General features: G+C 56.9%; 1 protein-coding gene and 2 long non-coding RNA genes across 6 annotated transcripts; 1 reads left to right on the forward strand and 2 right to left on the reverse strand.

The window, feature by feature from the left end:
- Window positions 1-220: 220 nt before the first annotated feature.
- On the forward strand, window positions 221-18,603 carry MYCBPAP (MYCBP associated protein). Its single transcript, XM_079798398.1, has 19 exons — window positions 221-462; window positions 6,215-6,342; window positions 7,185-7,344; window positions 7,493-7,596; window positions 8,410-8,593; window positions 8,855-8,970; window positions 9,515-9,665; window positions 10,537-10,652; window positions 10,742-10,857; window positions 11,234-11,345; window positions 11,897-12,086; window positions 12,564-12,751; window positions 13,684-13,830; window positions 14,588-15,004; window positions 15,378-15,499; window positions 16,117-16,232; window positions 16,643-16,782; window positions 16,919-17,089; window positions 18,483-18,603. Exons 1-19 carry the CDS (start codon window positions 387-389, stop codon window positions 18,582-18,584), a joined length of 2,856 nt encoding a protein of 951 aa, XP_079654524.1. The 5' UTR covers window positions 221-386; the 3' UTR covers window positions 18,585-18,603.
- Window positions 10,628-12,797, reverse strand: LOC307115254. Of its 3 annotated transcripts, none has more exons than XR_013815095.1 (4): window positions 12,659-12,797; window positions 12,491-12,575; window positions 11,926-12,040; window positions 10,628-10,753 (listed from the first exon to the last, which is right to left on the reverse strand). It is a non-coding gene; the product is annotated as an uncharacterized lncRNA (long non-coding RNA). The 3 variants fall into 3 exon arrangements; XR_013815096.1 differs by having other exon boundaries at window positions 12,491-12,571; window positions 12,659-12,793; XR_013815097.1 differs by lacking the exon at window positions 12,659-12,797 and having other exon boundaries at window positions 12,491-12,623.
- LOC307115255 lies at window positions 13,834-19,239 on the reverse strand. 2 transcript variants are annotated; one of them, XR_013815098.1, is made up of 4 exons: window positions 19,101-19,239; window positions 18,341-18,613; window positions 14,240-14,360; window positions 13,834-13,969 (listed from the first exon to the last, which is right to left on the reverse strand). It is a non-coding gene; the product is annotated as an uncharacterized lncRNA (long non-coding RNA). The 2 variants fall into 2 exon arrangements; XR_013815099.1 differs by lacking the exon at window positions 14,240-14,360 and adding an exon at window positions 15,837-16,190 and having other exon boundaries at window positions 13,855-13,969.
- Between the last annotated feature and the right edge of the window lie 320 nt (window positions 19,240-19,559).

A 19,559-nucleotide genomic window follows, 5' to 3' on the forward strand; every position in this document is an offset into this window, starting at 1 on the left:
CTCCCCCAGCTCCCCCAGCTCCCCCAGCTCCCGGGGCCTCGCCCCACTCCGCCCCACCTGGCTGGTGATGTCAGGACGCCACTTGTGACGTCACGGTCGGGCCCCGAGGGGTTCCACGCCCGGGTCCGCGCTGAGGAGGAGCGGCCTTTGGCGGCACGTGAAGCTGATCCGATGAAACCGGTAGCCTCCAAGCCGTCTCCGCCCAAGCTGTTCGGTGCGTGCGCGCCCCCGCGCGGGGCGCTGGTTGCTATGGACGCGGCGGCGGCCGCTGGGCCGGAGCGCAGGGTCGCGGGGTCGCGGGGTCGCGGGGTCGCGGGGACTGCTGCTCGGCCACCTTATCCAGGGTTCCCGCGGGGTAGGACCAAGCTCTCAGGCCGGCGGACACTATGAAGTCTCTAAAGAAGGAATCCCGCCTCAGGATCACTCCAAACAAATTCTTGGAGGCTGCAGAGAGCTTGAAAGGTTGGCGCTGGCTGCCTTGGGCGCTCAGGAGACCGCGGCAGGGGCAGGGGTGCTTGGATGGGATTGGAGGATGGGGGTGACACCAGGATGGAGGTAAAGATCTCTGGGGAATGGGGTATGGGGCAAAGGTGTACCCCGTACCTGAAGAGATGGTAAACAAGGCGGAGAACCCCTCCCGCCCCCAAGGGAGGGGGCACAGGGCACTGGGGCTTTGGGATGGGGACATAGGAAGTGGGGGGACTGGCTGAGGCCTCAGGGATCAGTTGTTGGGGAGGTGGCCCTGGGCAGGAAGGCATAGGAGACCCCTACCTGGAACCATATCTTAGGATGGGACGCAGAAGGGAGAATCTGGGTGGGGGGACGGGGGAGAGGAAAGCCAGGAAAGTTTAAGACGAGGAGAGACAGGACATTGGGGTCCTTGGGGGAAGAAATGCTGGGAGGAATGCAAGACACATGTTGAGGTGGGCAACCAACCAACCTCAGTGGGATTTTTGGGGGGTGTCACCTAAAAGTCCTGCTGGAAAACAACCAAGAAATGCTAACTTGGCTACTTCTATTTCTGGCTACCTTTTCCCACCACCTACGTGCCTTTTTCGGCTGGGTGACACCTGTCCCGCTTGTAGAACCTGGAGACAGTCACTAGACATGACAGCTTCCTGGCCTCTGCAGCTCCCCCCTGGGAGCCGGTGGGACAGCCCCAGGGTGCCTGACGGCAGGCGGATCCCCAAGGACACGTTCCCGTTTGCAACTCACCCTCCCTTCCATCTTTTTTTGTGGTTTCCATTTATTTATTTTATAATTCTCTATTGATTTCAGAGAGGAAGGGAGCAGGAGAGAGAGACAGAAACATCAATGATGAGAGAGAATCATTGATCGGCTGCCTCCTGCACGCCCCCCACTGGGGACCGAGCCCGCAACCCAGGCAGGCGCCCCTGGCAGGAATCGAACCTGGGACCCTTCAGTCCACAGGCCGATGCTCTATCCACTGAGCCAAGCCGGCCAGGGCGCGGTTTCCATTTATGGAGGGCCTGATGTGTGTGGGCACTGTGCTGGGCAACAAAGGTACTGGTATTAACGACGTGGCCCCAGCCCTCAAGAAATTAATTCCAGTGAACTCCCGGAGGAGTAACCAGACACTGTAAATGCTGCAATACAAGCACCTGTAGGCACTGAGGGGGCTCAGAGCACCTGACCCAGTCCTCGGATGGTAGACTGAGGAGGGAAGGTTTTTTGAAGAAGGTGACACATTTCTGGCCAACCAAAAACAAAATAAAAAGGAGCACTTTACTTCTCCAGGTCTAGGGAGCAGCGTGAGCTGAGGCGTGGAATTGTGAACTTGTATGACCTTGGTGGCCAGGGCAGAGGTGGCCAGTGTGGAGGAGAGGGAAGGGAGCCAGAGGGGCTTGCACAGATAGGTCAGACCATGAAAGGGTCAGACCGCGAAAGCCAGCTGTGAGGAGAGGGGTCGGCCGGCTTGGAGTCAAACTAACAGGAGCTTAGCTGATTTTCAGCATGGCTTTCTTTAATGCTGCTTTTATAGTATGAAAGCCCGATGTACACTACATTGAGATGCTGTTTCACGATACGATATTTGGCTGTTGTGTTCATCCTCACCTGAGGATATTTTTCCATTGATTTTCAAAGAGAGTGGGGAGAGACAGAGAGAGAGAAACATCGATGTGAGAGAGACACATCAATTGCTTGCCTCCTGCAGGCGGCCCTGGCAGGAGCCCCAACCAGGGCCGGGGTGGAGCCTGCAACCGAGGCACTTGCCCGCCCTTGACCGGAATCGAACCCAAGACCCTTCAGTCCGAGGGCCAACACTCTATCCACTGAGCCAAACTGGCTAAGGCATGATGCACTGTTTAACAGTTAGGAGAGGAAGAGAGAAGAATAACTGATCTCCTTTCCCAAGGGCAGTCAAGGGCTTCCCTAGCTACTACTTACCTAGTCTCTGGAGAGCTTATCAGATTTGAATAAACCAAGGCAAGATTTTTCACTGCATATTTTTAATAAGGGGAAATTGAGTTTATTAACTAGCCCTTGAGTTAATAACATGCACCAGGATGAGGAGGGGAAAAACCCCAAAGTATTCAGTTCCTCTAAATATCTCAGGGGAAGCCTCTAACTACGGCCCCCTCCCCACATTAGAATACAGCTAACTGAGTGTAATCTTGTAATCTTGTGCTAGGTTATTCCAAGGTCTCTGAATTATAAGCCAAAAGCAAGCAAATATTGTGACTGTAAACACTTTCAGGTCTTGTTGCTAAGGCACAGGGGACTCTCCCAGGTCCCCCTCTCCCATCAAGTAAAGCTCTGCTCCGGTAGGGACAGCGCCTCCCTGGGTTCCCCAGCACAACCCCGAGGTCAGAATTCCCTGAAGACTGTAATGAACACACACACAAAATAATAACATTTAGATAAAACAAGAAGCAGAAAAATTGAGACCCGGTTTCTCCTCCCTCTGCAGCTATCCTCTCTCCTGCCCACTCCTTCCCTACCCCACCTGAACACCTTGCTTCCGGCTGCCCGGTCTAGCCCCAGCAGAGGTATCACCTGACTGCCCCACTCAAGGGGCTGACGTCAGGATCAGCTGTGTGACTCAGCAGGAGCCCCACTCCGCTTGGGTTTCCAGACCAGAGAAAAGGAAACAGCTAGACCTCTAGTCTACACAGTCAGTAGTGAGACACCCTGGGACCCTGCAGCATCTCCCTGCAGGTCCTAAAGTGACCGTAGTCCCCCTGGCTTACCCTCACCGGATGAATCACTCTGAAATGTGCTTTCATTTCATTCTCCTGGACCAAACCTCCTTGCTGCTGACAGAGGATGAGCAGCTGCTTCCGCTTTGCTTTACAAAAGTCACCATGCCCTGGTGTCCCCGGTCTCACTCCCACCTCCTCCACAAGCCTCTGTGTCACCACGCCTCACAAATGCCGTACTCCGCCCCGCCTCCACCTTTGCTCTAACTCTGACCCCACCTGGAACACCTCTGTCTGCTGCTCCACCTGCAAAGCCTTCCTGCCCTTCAAGGCCGAACTTGGCCTGTGAAGCTCCCTCTGACCCCTGCAGCTGCTCTCCCGAACCTCTGGCTAGAGCCCTACACTGCATGAGCCACATCCATCTGTTCCTGCTTTGACATGGAACCAAACCTGTTATCATCTGTGCCAGTAATGTTAGGCCCTTACGCTATGATTCGTGTGGGCGCGTGTCTGGTGTCTTTTTCAGTTCCTCAGCAGAAGGAGCCATATTTTAACCTTTTTTTTTTTTTTTTACCATCTTCTCCATAATGTATAGTACCTAGAAGGTACTTGGTAAATATTTTCCAGGGTGAGTGAAAGTTTAAAATGTATGTGTGATTTGGAATATTTTGTATAACTAGAACACACCATTCCCTGGCTGTATGTTAAGAGAACCTTCTCAGATAAACCTCAGGCCAGAGTTCCACTATTTCAGAAATCTGTTTTTTTGGTTTTTTTTTAATTCTTTATTGTTAAAAGTATTACATAAGTCTCCTTTTTTCCCCCATTGACCTCTCCCCGGCTGCTCCCACCCTTCATATTTCAGAAATCTTCAACAGTGGTGAAGTTTTATACATTCGAACACGATCATCAGACACCCACCAGTAAAAAGCACAGAGCTGGAGATGTTTAATCCCCTTGGGAAGGCATAGAACCAGCCACGGTGGTGGACAGAGGAAGCAGATGTCCTGGAAAAGAGAAATAACACCATCACATTTATAAAAGCAGACCTCCCGTTGGTACCAGTTCTCTCTCGGGCTGCACCTCCACGCGTGGCAGCGGGTGGGACCAGGGCCGTGGGGTTTAGCTGACGATGCTCCCGAGTTTCCGCCGACCCCAGGGCCGAGGAGATGGACTCTGGCCCGGAGGCAGAACTTAAGAGTTATGTTTAGAATGATTCTGGTTGGGTTTTCTTGTATGTGTGCTTCTTTGTCACCAATTATGTGGGCATTTCCTAAAAAAAAGAGAGAATCTGACTTTGGTAACCAAAACACCAGCTTTGATGTGTTAGCGAGATTGCCTTTTAAAAAAAGGCGAGTGCTTTGGTTCCATGTCAAAGCAGGACACAACCCGGTTCTGTTTTCATGTCCCTGAGGTCGGGACTCGGGTTTTCTTTTGATTATATTCCGTAGGCCTTACATCAAACCATTCTAAACCAGAGGGCAGCCGACAGGAGGCTCCAGCCAGAGAAACGAGATGCATGTGAAATGTTAGCCACCCCTGTGGGAGGAAGGCAGGGAGGGCGTCCTCTTTGCAGAATGACTGGCTTCGGACATGAGTTCTCCTGCCGGGCTCCGGCCTGGCCCGTGAGAGGAAGAGGCTCAGAGCTCTCCAGCTCCACCAGCCGCTGGCGTCATCAGCCGCTTCGTGCGTGACTGCCGTAGACCCCTAAATAATCTCGTCCTCGGTTTTGCACCCCCTAGCCCATTCCTTGCTACGTCATGGCCCCCAGGGTGAAGTCCTTTGCACGGCTCACTAAGCTCTTCGTGATACGGCTCCTATGTCCCTCTCCAGGCACGCCTTCCTCCCTCCCCCCTCGCTACCCTCCAGCGATTTTAAAAACATGCTTTGCGTTCCGGGGGGCGCTCCATTCTCTCTCGCCTCCAGGCCTCTTTCTGCTCATCCCTTTAGACTGCCTGGTCCCCAAACCCTCCCCCTGGTCTATGTTCTCTTCATCCTCCATTTAAACATCACCTCATTAGGAAGCCCGCCTTGACTACCCCCAGAATTGGGCGGGGACCCCCCTGGCTGCTCCCATAGTTCAGCCTGACAGCCTTGTCTTCGTGGGTGTGTACTCTTTGAAGCCTTATGTTCCCAGAGCCTGGCACATAGAAAATACTTAAACAGTATGTATTAAATGGTCAGCCATGGGTGTTCTGTTCCCCCCCAGAGCATCGGTATTTTAACCAATGTCTTAAGAAAGCTGATGCTGCCCTTGCTGGTTTGGCTCAGTGGATAGCGTGTCGGCCTGTGGACTGAAGGGTCCTGGATTTGATTCCGGTCAAGGGCACATACCTCGGTTGCAGGCTCCTCCCGGCCCAGGTCCTGGTCGGGGCTTGTGTAGGAGGCAACTAATCGATGTGTTTCTTTTGCATCAGTATTTCTGTCTTTCCCTCTCTCTCCCGCTCTCTCTCTAAAAATCAATGGAAAAAATATCCTGGGGTGAGAATTAAAAAAAGAAAGCTGATGCCTTCACCCATGAGAATGGAGCAGTGCTAGCAATGGAGGAGCCCAGGTGTCCCAGACCACGGTGCATCCGAACCACCTGCCGAGTTTTATAGAACCAGCTCCCCGGGCCCTGGCTCCACGCAGGAGCCAGGAAGCTGTAGTTGTAAAACTCTCCTGAAGATTGAGAGGAAGACACTGGACTGATATTTGGGAACCACTGATTTAGTCCAGCTTCCTCTTTTTACAGACAGGAAGACTCGAGGCCAAGAGAGGTTAAGTGATGTACCCAAGGTTGTCTAGCTTATAAGTAGCACAGCCTGGGCGGGGGCGGGGGGGAGGGGGGTTGGCATCTTTCCATGTCAATTCCAGCTAAGAAGCCTCAGTCAGTGAGGCAGGCCAAGGGCCACGGGCAGGGGAGTCTTCAAGAAAAACTCCCGCTGCCCCAGGCAAGTGTAGCCCAGTCTCCCTGGCAGCCTCTGCTGCCTGTGGCCAGCTCTGCCTCCCCGCTCTGGGGCCTGATATATATATCTATCTAGAAGCATTTGTCACCTTCTGTTTCTCTTCAGAAAAGAAGCGGGCAAAGATCCCTGAACAGTCCACACCCCCCATTCAGGAGGAACCCGAGCCTGTGAGCAATGTCCTGCAAGGAGATGACATTCTGGCCTTGGCCATTAAGAAGGAAAACTTGAAGAAGGTAAGGGTGAAATCCAGGGACCCCTTCCTGCCGAGCTTTTCTCTCCCAGCCTGTGTGTTCTAGAACATCAACCATGCCCACCCTCTCTGCTGCCTCCTTCCTCACTGGGCGTGTCTGATTCCATGGAAAAACCCATTGGGCGCAAATTCTTTTCACTTCTGCAGCTAAAGGAATGTACTGTGTTTGTTTGAGCATTCCTGAGAGGCATATAGAACCACAGGGGAACGAGAGAACGAGGTGTCTTGCTCCCCAGGGAGCCAAGAGCCATCATCCCCATTTCACAGACGGGAAAATGAGTTTAAGAGTCAAAGTCACCAATGCCCATAAACCTGCTACTCCCTAACCCCAGGCTTTACCTGAAAGAATCAGGCACTTCTCACCTGAACTGTCTGGAGGCACAAAATGTTTTTGTTGTTTTTTTAAAATCCTAACCAGAGGATTTGTTTATTGATTTATTTTTATTTTTTTAGAGAGAGAAGAAGGGAGAGAGAGAAACATCGATTGGTTGCTTCTCCTACATGTCCCGATGGGGATCGAACCTGAAACCTGGGTATGTGCCCTGACCTGGAATCGAACCCACAACCTTTAGGTGTACGGGGACAACGCTCAACCAACTGAGCCACCCAGTCAGAGCATAAAATGGTATTTTTCCCCCTCAAAGACATTATTAAGTCTCTCGTCTGTTGCAGAGGCGTTTTCCTCGACAGAGCATATGGACAGAGCTGGAGAAACAGATTTGCCAGCCTTCAGGAATTCCACAAAGACTTCGGACAGAGGCGACGGGGGTGTGTCTCCTCCTCCAGATCTCAAGTGGAATTCTCCTCTGTTTTGTTTCTTTATAGCAACACATTCCTCGCTTTATTGAAACAGCAGATAAATCTGACATCACCCAGAAATTTCTCATCCGTAAAGTCAAACCCAAGGATCCTGGGAGGAAGGTCTGCCACTTGGTAGCACATCCTGCCACCCCAGATGCCACCATGAGGCCCCTGGACTACTCCGGTATGTCCGGCCCCGGCCCCGGCCCCGCCGGCCTCAGAATTCACGGGCCAGCCTGGAAAGAAAGCGGGGTCTCCATCAGAAAGGAGCCCCCGGGCATCATTGACATTCACCTCTTGCTGCAGCTTGTCTTCCCCACCCCTCTCCCCAGGTCCCCGTGACAGTTTCTATAGCGGTGACCAGATCCTGCCCCACCACATCTTGGGGAGTCTCCACGACTTCAGGAGAATTGCAGTTGCTCAAGGGAACATCGAGGTTCGTTTGCACAGAGCTGCCTGGACGGGGCCAGTCACCAAAGTCCTTCCAGTCTCACACCGGCAGAGCCAGGCAGGCTGGGGTTACAAAGACAGTCTAGTCTCTGGGCCCCGGAGTCTGAAGTGACACGTGACCCTCCCCCCGAAACAGTGACGCCCGCTTCAGCGAGCTTCAGCCCAAGTCAGGAAGTCACTCTAAGGACGCAGAGGTGCCTCGGGGAACGCAAAGGCAATAGCGTGTCTGGCTGGGTTAGACTGAACCCACAAAGGCATCAGGGTTCCGGGCCTGTGCCCCCCTAATCGCCTTCTGCTCCTCTGTGCACCGGCTCCGTTTTCCCTTCTCCAAAAACCGGCCTGCTCTCCTCGGTCCACAGCTCCAGGGCCACACAGAGGGCCTGCGTGTCCCCGACTTTCCCACCGTGCAGTGCTGCTCTCTGTCTCGGTTCCTTCGCTTCCCTGGCTCCAGACTAAGAATCTCACTGGTCAGGGGCTAGCCTGGGGTCATCTAAAAATGACCCCGTCACCCTGCAGGGGAAGGTGTCCGTGAACATCAGTCGGCGGACAGACACAGGGAAGGATCTGGAACACAGCCTCAGCACAGAGGTCCCCGTTCTGGGGGAGAGGAGACTGGTGGCGGTTTCCACGGCCCCCTGGTTCTGGGACCTGTTTTCGGTCAATCACAACCTCCGGGTCCTGAAGAGGAGGGATCCCCACCAGAGTGGGCGCACAGCAGGGATTTAGGCCTAGAGAAGTCTCAGCTCGGCCCCAGCTTAGCGCCTCTCACCACCCCCCACACACACCTTGTGCTTTTCAGCTGGCTGAGCTGATCCACACCCCACCCTGCCTGATGACCCTCGCCCCAGCTGCTGACGAGCCGAAGCAGGAAGCCCCCAAGGAAGAGAAGCCACCTCCCTGGGCCCCACCTCCTCAGAACAACTTTATGAAAAACTGGCAGCGCAACCTAGCCCTGTGGAAGAGGCAGCAGGAGGCCCTCAGCAGTGAGCAGAGAGGATGGGCGCCCGCCTGGCGCCCCCCACCCTGCCCCCAGCACCCGGCCCTGCTGCTGGGCGTGCTCTCTCCCTGCGCCTGTCCTGTGAGGGACTCGGGCTGAGCGCGTGGTGCCGTTCACTCGCTCCCCGGTGTTTCTCCCTCGGCGGGTCCTGAGATCAGTCCAGGGACGGGGCTGGCCGGTGCTGAGTGCTGGGCCCCCGTTGGCTCCGATTCGGTGGAGGGGCTGCATTCTCGGCTCTTCTCCCCAGAACGCCTGAAGAAACCTGTCGGCGAGCTGCTGATGCACATCGGGGAGACCTACAGACAGATCCAGGAGGAACGGGCGGTCATTGACCGAATCTTGCCCACGCAGCATGATGGGAAGGTAAGGACAGCGTTCCCACGTGCCCTGTGAGGAGGAGGTCTGGACACAGGGACGGCTGCCTGCCTCGGTGTGCACAGCGGGGGACATGACAAATCTGTCCACTGCAAAGCAGTGTTAAGCCCTCAAGGCCTTCATTAAAAGGACATTATTGGTCCTATTATTGGGCGTTCAGGGACTGGTCAGTTACGTAATTCAGCCTGTGGTGGTCAGTGGTGGTGAATGTGAGGAGAAAGACAGCCCGGGTCCTGAGTTCCTAGAACAGTCCTAGTGTTCCCTCTTAAAGGCCGAGGCCCCAGCTTTTGGGCGACCCAGGGTACCCTGTTGTGTCTGGTGTGTGAGTGCAGTGTCCGCGCCACCCACACTGTCTGGGGCCAGGGAAAGGCTATCGGAGGGCGTCCTGAGAACGAGAGCGTGCTTGCTTCTCTCCTGCGAATCCCCAGAGCGAGCGTCTGTTGTCCACGGTGCTCTTGTCTCCCAGCGCCCCAACCCCCAGCCCCTCTCCAAGGTGTCCAGGTGATCTGACTTGTCTGCCCTTCCTTGCCAGTGCTCTGAGGAGTCCAGTGGGTTCTGGAGTCGACTGGAATACTTGGGAGACGAAATGACGGGTCTGGTCATAACGAAGACAAAAAGTCAGCGTGGCCTCCTGGAGCCAGTCACTCGCATCAGGAAGCCGTACTCCATCCAGGAGGAGATGGGTGAGGAGCGGGGTCCCGGGGGGCGGGGGCCAGGCAGTGTGGCCCTGGTACGGGACCGACCGGGGATCAAGTCCCCTAACCCTCCGGAGGTCCAGTCCCCAGTTCAGTTAGACAGTGATAGATGGAAGAGGGGGCGGAAGGGCGTGAGAGGGAGGCCCTAGGGCCGTGCGGCGGCGCGGCGGCCATGAACCACTGTGGCCACGGAACACCTGGAATGTGTGGCTGGGCTGGGCTGACTGAGATGTAAGTGTAAACTATGCACTGATTCGTACGCGAAATTTCTTATTAATAATTTTTATACTGATTACATGTTGAAATGGTAATATTTTTGATGCATTGGGTTCAACTAAAACGAATTCCCCCTGTTTCCTTTTGACCTTTTCCAACCATCTGGGCAGTTTTAAATGACGTGCCTCACAGTTGTGGTTTGCGTGCTGTTTCTATTGGGTAGCGCAGCTTTCACGGCTGCCGGGCCCCTGTGGTCAGAGCAAGTTAGTTGGCCTCTCTGGCCCCCTGTGTCCACATCTGTGAACCCCGACGGGTTGTGAGAGGGTGAAAGGAAGCGTGGTGTGTATTAAAGAGGTTCTGGCCCCCTGCTAAACACCCAGGAAAGGTGGCTGCTGTTGTTTTTACGCATTATCATCCGAAGATGCGGTGGTTTGGAAGCTAATTTTGCGGGAGTCCTGTGTGGGGTGGCCAAGGCGCAGGAATGGGCAGGAGGACTGGAGCCCAGCTGCACAGGGAAGCCGTATTCCCCACCCCCCCCAACCCCCTTTCCCAGAAATGGTGCTGGCATGGGTGTGTTCAGAGCTCTTGAGAGTGAGGGGAAGGTCCAGCGGCCCGTACTGAGGGCCCTCGGACCCTGCGGTAGGATTGCTGGCCCGGAAGGATGCGCGGTACCGCTACACCTGGGACCGGAGTCTGTTTCTGATCTACCGGCGCAAGGAGCTGCAGCACATCATGGCGAAGCTGGGTTTCAGCCAGCAGGTTGGTCATGTCTCCGTGCCCCGTCCGAAGCCCCTTAGGGTGGCACCTGCCCTCAGTCGGCTCATCTTTCCTTTCTTGGTCTCTCGGAGGACATTGATGGCCTGGAGGTGGTGGGCAGAGGGCAGCCTTTCTCAACGGTTACAGTGAAAGACTTTTTAGTGTTTGAAAAGAGCCAGAAAAGTTCCTCTGGAGACATAATAGCCGTGTGAGTCGGCCTGGGCCCTAGGGAGAGAGGCTGGGGAGTGGGGCTCCCCCGCCCCCCGCCGCCCCCGATGCTGCCGCCCCCTCCTCTAGCCCATTCCAGCACCTGTGCTCGCTTCCCCATGGCCATCTGCTCCCTCCTAGCAACCAGCTCCTAACGGGGATTTCCCAGACATCCCTTCGCTGGGAAGGGGGCGCTCCAGGCAGCACTGTGTGTGTCCGAGAACCTCCCGCCTACGGGAAGGGAGCCGGACCAGGCCGAGCTCCAGGGGAGCTGACGATGCTCCGTGGGAGGGCAGAGCTGGCAGCCACTGCTGGGGGCTCCGTGTGGCCAGGCGATGGCAGCCTCCGGGGAAAGACGCCATTGGTTTCCCTTACAGCGATTTATTGACCGACTACTCTGAGGCGGCCCCCATGCCCATTCTTGGCCCTTCTCTGCTGTTCTGTGGGAAGCCGGCCTGCTGGATCCGAGGCTGTAACCCCCATGACAAGGTACGCCTGCCTTCGGCCTCACCCTCACCCATCTGCTGGGTGGGCCTCCCTTGAGTGCTGTCTCAAGGTGACTGCCCGTCACAAGGAGCCTGCCGCTCCCCGCCTGCATTTTTACCTGGCCTTGCATTCAGCATGTCTGAAAATGGTAACAGCAAGGCTAGCGCGACCCAGAATAAAGTCACAAGGCCGAAAGGGGAGAGTCACAAGCCGCCCCGTTTGTACCCAGTCCCCAAGAATGCGTGTAAGCAAACTTCTCCCACTGGGCGTGGCTCTAAGGAGGTTCTACAATATTCTTTGGATGCTAAGGAGCAAAAATGTTCATCCGGTATAAAATCTGTTTTGTTTTCTCTTCTTCCTGTGGACGGCACCTCAGGGACAGCCGCTATCGGGGTATGACACCCCTCTGTCTGAGAGCAGCCAGGCCCTGGAGGCCCCGGACCAGGGGACATTCCGTGCCAAATCCAGAAAAGTCCCTGGCAAACTGGGATGAGTTGATTCTCCCAGGCCAGGGCCTCCCTCCAAGACACGTCTCACGCCGCCTCCTCCCGCAGAAGCAGATTGGCATCGCCGTCCGCCTGACCTTTGAAACCGTAGAACGGCAGAAGACATCTTCGGAGCTGACCGTGGTCAACAACGGCACCGTGGCCATTTGGTATGACTGGCGGCGGCAGTTCCAGCCGGACGCTTTCCAAGACCTGAAGAGAAACAGGACACAGCAGTTCTACTTTAACAACCGGGAAGGTACCTAGGAGGCGCGGCCGGCCCTGCGCACCTTCATGTCCAGACGCTGACGTCGAGCGAGTGCCCAGCTCCTGAAAGTTCAGGCCCCTCTTCCCTGCCTCCTCCCCTCTATTTCCTCCGTGACGCGTGTTATCTCCTAACTGTTCATGTCTGCTGGGGGCAGGGAGGTGAGCCCCGGGGGAGCAGGAGCATTCTAGGGGTTCAGTTACATTGCACAGACCCGAGGCCGGGATGATCAGCTATGCCTGTTTCCGGGGGCTTTCCCATTTCAGCACCGACAGTCCCCCAACCCAGGAAAGCCCTCCTTCCCGGGCAAACCAGGACGCGGGTGGGGGGGGTGGGGGGGGGGTCACCCTGCCTGGGGCTCGGTTAAATGTATCCCCAGAGGCTTAGGACTCGGCTACCTGCGGACATGCAGGCGTGGGGCTCCCTCCGTGAGCTCCTTCTCGGTGCAAACCTCTGTCTCTGCCCCCTCAGGTGTGATTCTGCCTGGAGAAACGAAAACCTTCACCTTCTTCTTCAAGTCTGTGAATGCTGGGATCTTCAGGGAATTCTGGGAGTTTGGAACTCACCCCACCCTGTTAGGGGGTGCCGTCCTGCAGGTCAATCTCCACGCAGTCTCCCTGGCCCAGGACATTTACAGGGATGAGAGGAACTTACTGGAGGTAAGGAAGGGAGCCGGGGCCTCGGCCCCGTGTGGACGTCAGATAGGTGCAGTGTCCTTCCTAGCCCTGCCTGCAGGGCTCTTGTTCCTCTCGGCTAGTCTTGCTCAGCAAACCACCTCCCAGGACTTTGTGAGGTAAAAGGTGGGTGGCAGGCCAGAGCGGGGCAGTTTTGAGCCCCACCCTGCCTGGCTCCCACCGCCGGGAAGAGATGAGGCTGGGCCTCTGGGTGCAGACTGCGTGGAAGTACTTGAGCACAAACCCAAGGAACGACCCTGCACCCGGGTACTGTATCTGTTCACTGCTGTTTGGTACCCTCCAGTGGCGTTGCCTTTAACTGGCAAGACTTCAAAACCACAGAGAGCAATTTAACCAGGGGGGCCGGCACCCGGGAGCGAGTGTGAGGTGGGGACTGGGCGTCTGCTGGGCCCCCACCGCGTCCACCGCCTGGCCGCCTGGCGTTGCCCTTTGTGGGATTCCGTGGAAAGCTGTGCTTTTCTGTCCACCGTGGTCCCCAAACACGAAGCAGCTGCTGCGGCTGAGGCTCAGCCTGCGGCGATCAGAGGTGACTTTGACACGTGCAATGTCTGTTTCATTTGCTAGTCTAGGACTGGCCTTTCTCTCGGGATGACCCCGTTTCTGTGATACTGACTGTGTGGCCAAGTCACATGCTCGGCAAGGCCAGGGGCTGGGGGCTGCACTGGTTCCTCCTCGGGATCCTTCCAGCCTCTTTTAGGGAGCAAGGATGTTTGGGGAGACCCAGGGAGTTTTGAGTCTGGGAATAGTTGTGTGTGTGTGTGTGTGTGTGTGTGTGACAATGGCGGGAACTCAACCCCTCGGAAGGCACAGAGCCCTGAGGGACCTGGCTCCCTCCGGGGTGCAGCATGGGTTTCGAAGGCCTGAGCTGTCCTCTCGTGCCACCTTGCCTTCCCCAGAAGGAGCTGGCTTCCCACGAGGCGGTCACCATCGCGCAGAGCATGCTGCAGGAGCTGCTGGGCGGCATCCTGACCCCCGAGCGTGTGCCGTCGCCCGTGGACGCCTATCTCACGGAGGAGGACTTGTTCTACCACAGGAACCCCCAGGTACAGCCCAGCACTGGCCCCCTGCCCCGTGGGAGGAATAGCAAACCCTCCGATGCGCCAGGACCTCTTCTGAGCGTCTTCCATGAGTAACTCGCTTCACTTCCCAGCAGCCCTGTGAGATGGGTGGTACTACTTTTTTCTAAAAAAAAAAAAAAAGCACAACAAAAACCTTTATTATTGAGAGTATTGCATATGTCCCCCGCCCCCCCCTCACCATTGCCCCTGTCCACCCAGTTCCTGCCCCGCCCCAGGCCTTCACCACCCTATTGTCTGTGCCCCTAGGTAATGCATTTGTGCACGTGAGATCTTTAGTTCGTCTCTTCCCGCCGCCCACCCCGCTTCCCTCTGAGATTGGTCAGTCCGTTCCATGTTCCCATGGAGATGGGCACTATTTCTATCCGCACGCTACCTGGGGGAGCTGTGGCCGAGGGAGGTTAAGTAATTTGCCCAAGATCACGTGGCTCCTAAGTGGATGCTTGGTGAGAACAGTTTCACCAACTCCTTCCTTCAAACCCAGCGTTACTTGGAAACTCACATGCAAAAAAAAAAAATGCTTGAAGTTGGAGATGCTCAGGTTGAAGGGGAAGTGGGGATATCCTCTGGCCAGAGCCACTCCTGCTGGTCCCTTCCCTTCTCCTCCATCAGTGCTCTTCAGAGATGGGAAACCGGCCCAGGTCCACGGGCTCTGGGTCCGAACCCCCCCCCCCCCCCGCCGCCCCGCCTCCTCATCACGTGTCTTCCCTTGCCTCTGCTGCAGCTGCATTACCAGCACCAAGTCGTGCAGAACCTGCATAGACTGTGGTACCAGTACATGGTCCTGCCCTACAAGGCCGAGGAAGGCAGGCCGAACGAGGAGGAGCACACGGCGCCCCGGGCCTGGGCGGCCAGGAGCCAGTCAAGCTATTTGGACAAGACCACGTTGCAGGTGGACTCTTTGGCATACCCGAAGGGCTCCGCCCTGGAGCCCCAGCAGGAGAACGCGTACTTCAAGGAAACCCAAGATGCTTTCAGGCCCCAGAGGGTCCGCGTGGGGACCAAGGCTTCTCCGCGGAAGAGCATCATGGAGGAGATCCTGGTGGAGGGCAGCCGGGACTGGGACAGCACCAAGAGCCCCTGGGAGCAGGCGGGCCTTCCGCCGCCCGAGTGGGACCTCTGCCTGGAGGACTTCAGGGAGGTGGGGCCCCGACGCTGAAGGCGTGGGTGGGGAAAACCGCTCCGGCGCAGCGGGGCGAGGGAGGGCCCCAGCCGTGGGCCCGGAAAGAGCTGTCTCTGGGCTCATCTCTTTCTGTCTCGGGTGGCTAGGCCCCCGTGGTGCCGGAGGGGCTCCCTCTGTGATCCTGGCAAACCTTGCCACAGGGATTCGTGGGAACAGGTTTCTGAAGGAGGTCCCCGGCTCCCACAAAAGGCACCCCAGACAGGTTGCCCACGGCTATATCGCCCCCCCGCACACCTGTCCTCACAGCACCACGCCCATCACTAGAGGACACAGGGACCCTTGGTGTCCTGGGCACAAGGGTTGCTGCTCATGGTACCTGTGACCCTGCCAGGCGGCGATGATACTCCCTGAGGAGAGCCAGAGAGAAGATGCCCTCATCAGGCTCAACAAAGCAGCCCTGGAGCTGTGCCAGGGACAGAGGCCACTGCAGTCTGACTTCCTGTACCAGATGTGGTAGGTGCCCCTCCGGGCCGGCCAGCCTCCCCTCCTCCCCTCCGTGGCATCGGGCCAGGGAGCTAAGCAGGCAGGCCCAGCACGCAAGGGTGCGGAGCTCCCCTGAGCTCGGGTCCCCGGAAGATGCTGCCCCCGTCCATGCTCGGCACCATGCTCGGCACCCGCTGCAGCCGCCCCTGCAGCCTCCGGCTGCTCCCTGCGGGGCCGTCACAGCAGAGGCAGCACCTGGACCTTCATTTTCTTCCTCGTCCTTGGTTTCTTCTCAACGAGCAGAGGAACGAACGGAGGAGAAGCCAGAGGGCGGTGAGAGGAGGGCGTATTCCACAGAAAGCTTCACCTCTCGGTGACCGGCCTTCCTGTCGCCGGTTTGGAACTTGTGTGGAGAGGCTTGGGGCGGGGGGGGTTCGCAAGGCCCTCCGAACACGTCCCTGGGAGCCGGCGGCTGGGAATCTCGAGCGAGCTCCAGCCATGGTTTCAAACGCTTGCCCAGGTGCTGGGGAGGATGCTGGCTGGACAGGGGCATGGCATGTCCCTGGCAGCTCCTGGCACCAGTGTGTCTGCAGGTTCCAGGGCAAACGAAGGGTGATGGCTTGTCTCCAGTGTGTCTTGTCCTCTAGTTTTCAGCTGTGGCGGGACGTGATTGACAGCCTGGTGAGCTACTCCCTGTGGCTGAGGGCTCTGCTGGGCCTGCCTGAGAAGGAGACCACCTATCTGGACATGCCGGAAGAGCTAGGTCAGACTCCATGCAGCCTGCCTGCACGTAGTCTTCCCCGTCCCCTTGCCTCCGCCTTGCACACCCTCTGGGGGGACCTCTGTTGATCCATGGAGTAGGCCCCTGCTACCCTTTTATCTGTTGCCAAGGTTTGGAACGTCCCTCGTTTTGCAGATGGACTCTCAGAAGGATTAAGGGTTTCCCGTGCCATTCAGGGGGGAGTGGCGGAGCTGGGACTAGAAGCAGGCCCCTTGCCCCTGCCCCACAGAGTCCCCTTCCACAGGGCCATCCGTCCACCCCTGAACCCTGGGCTCTGCTCCTCGTCTGTGGGAATCCTCTCAAGGCTGCTGAGAGCACTCGGCTTTTCCTGACTCCCGCCTAAGGGCGCAGCGAGGCCACAGTCCACACTGTCTCCCACTCGCCTCCCTCAGATCGAAAAACGCCTTCCATCATAGAGACGAAGGTGACTCCCGGAAGAGCTGGGAAGGAGGACCGGAAAGGGATAGCCCAGGAGAGGAAGCTGGGAATCAAAGATAAAGAAGATAAAAAGGCCAAGGCGCAAGGGAAAGAGGCACGCTCTGGGGCGTGGTCTGGCCTGGGGCGGGGCTGGGATGACGCGGGACTCTCCCGGTGAGCTGTTCTCGAGAAGGCCCTGGACCGCCCTCAGGAGCTAGTGAAGGCGGTGCCTGTCTCCTCTCTCCAAGCAGGACCGTTTGAACAGCAAGAAGCAAAAGGCAAAGGACGACAAGAAACCTGCGAAGTCTTCAAGTCGGGACAGGCTTTACGTGGAAGACCCTGTCCCTGACATCACCATCACCTCTCAGGAGCCCATCGACCCCCTGGTCATGGAGAAATACACCCAGAGGATGTACACGGAGGTGAGGGCACGGCCCCGGGCCCAGCCCTCCCCTCCCTCACACCTGTGCTGCGCGCTCCCCCCACTCCCTCATCCATCCCGTTCGTTCGACAAATGGTAAGTGCCTGCTGCATCCACAGGGGACACAGCGCTGCCCTTGTGAGGGGCGTCCTCTTGTGTGAGACAGACGTCGTGACTAAGTAACACATCTGGTATGGCGATGAGCCCTCAGGAAGAGAGAAACAGACCAGAGCCAGGGGGACGACGAAGGCCCAGGGGGAGCGGGGAGGAAGGGGGGGGGGCTCGTCGAAAAGGTGACATCAAACAGACTTGAAGGGAGGTGGGGTGGCCCTGTGGACCCCTGAGGAGCAGTGCCCTAAGGAGAGGAAGCAACAAATGCCAGGGGAGGGAGGAGCCAGGAGGACAGAGGGCAGAGGGGCCACCAAGAGGGGGCAGGTCATGAGGGGCTTTGTAGGCTATGTGAGGACTCGGGGTTTTTCTGAGCGAAACGAGAAACCAAACAGGGATTGGAATAGAAGAGTGACACGGTCTGACTTTGGGAGCTAGACCCAGCGTGTCAGAGGGCATCTCGGCCGGCGTGTTCCCAGGGGGAACACCATGCTGAGTGGATTTCTAGCGAGCATAAGGGTTTTGAAACACCAGAGCGACTTCATGGCAACGCATTCTTAAGCAGTAGGTCCTGAGAAACTCATCGTGTGTTGTGTTGGGTTCGCAGTTACGGTTACTGTTTGTTTCGGGGCGGGGGGGGGGGGGGGGTGTTCCACAAAGCCACGTTCAATCTGCCCGTCTAATGGCGAGGCTTTGTCTTCCTCTGGTGTGGACAGCTGGGTGGCTGGGATTACTCTGCACTGTGGGGACACCCTGGATCTCATTTGATCAGAAGCTCCATTTGCTGCTGGTGACATCCCTGAGACTTCTGAAGGCTGATGGAGGCAAGTTATCTTAGGTCTCCGAGGACCCGTGCGGTGGACTCTCTCAGCTTTCTGAAATTAAGAGTCAACTTGCTGAGGCGTGTGTGGTCCAGCCCCACTTAGGGAACAGCTTTGGAAACATTTCAGGAAATAAAGTTGGCGCCTGTGAGGCCAGAGTAGGATTGGGCCACCCCAAGGGAGTAAATGGGCACTGCTCCCCGGACCCCAAGAATTGCCCCTTTAACCATACTGGGCCCCAATGTCCCCATACGTGCCAGGGCCCAGACTGGTTTGAAAAATGCAACTATTTTCAGAAACGAAAGTTCTACAGAAATTCTCACCACTTTGGTCGTATCCCCTCTCTAGCTGTTCTCAGTGTGGAGTGAGCATGCCCCCCCCCCCATAGCACAGTGGGTGCTCCCTCGTGGAGGTGTTTTCCACAGAGCAAGCCGCTGCCTGTGACGTTTTGTCCTGTTCTTCCAGGTCTATGGGCTACTGGACACCATGGTGACGAACCTCATGGTTCTGGCTGATGAGCTCAACCCCCAAAGGGACGTTGAGGAGCATTTGCGCCCTTGCACTTGACGCATATGCCCAAGCAGGCTTCTGGGCAACTGGTTAACAAACAAATCAATAAAGAACCTTTAAGTTCCTACCACTTCCACCAGGCTTCCTGTCTTGAATGCCGCCTCTTGATGAGATCAGCTCAGGGCCCAGGTCCTCCCAGGTCCCACCTGCCGTCAGGTCTACCCCACCCCACCCTGTCTCAGTTCCTGGAGTCATCCAACAGGCAGAGAGAGAAACGCACCTGGGGAGGTGATGTGTGGGATGCTGAGCCTCAGAGCAGGTTGGTAGCAGGACAAGGAATGAAGCGGAGGGTAGGACAGATAGCATCACCCCTCCCAGTTCCTGCTCCCGGCCTTCCTTGCCCCACACGTTTGGGGTAGTGCTTCCCGGAGCCAGGTCTTCCCCAAGTGTCATCACCAAGTATGACAACAGCTGAGACTAGGAAAACTAGACGCCCTGGGACCTGGCTCCCTGAGACCCTCCCACTTCAGCTGGGGCCAAGGGCCCTGTCCCAGTGTCTGAGGTCATGCTCACCATACTCTTCACCCCCAGAGGCTGGATCCCTCTGTCCTCGGCCAGAGGTTACTATTCCGGATTTCAGCATGTGATCCTATGGGAAGGAAAGCTGGCACCTGCTAGAGCCTCAGGCCTCCTTGAGCCACTTTTCTGCCTTAAAACCAGCCTCTGGACTCGATCTTCCGCCCCTCGCTCAGGGAAATGTGCAGTGGGCAAGAGATGGCTCTTGGGAAGAAAGGTGCTGTCAGCTCGGGCTCAGTGCCGTCCTTGTTCTCTGGCCAGACTTCCTGTGTGGAGTGGGCGCCAGGCTCCCCGAGTTTGAAAAACGACGTTGCTCATGGTGGGCTTGTTGCCTGAAGGGCCGATGGAGCAGAGGTGGGAGTGGGAGACCCAGGGGGTGGCCAGTCTCCCACCCGCTTGGTTTTGCATTTGGTGCTTCTGATAAGGAAGGACCTCGTGGGCCTCGAGCATCCTTCC

This window comes from Cnephaeus nilssonii (assembly GCF_951640355.1).
Source record: "Cnephaeus nilssonii genome assembly, chromosome: 19".
NCBI lineage: Eukaryota > Metazoa > Chordata > Mammalia > Chiroptera > Vespertilionidae > Cnephaeus > Cnephaeus nilssonii.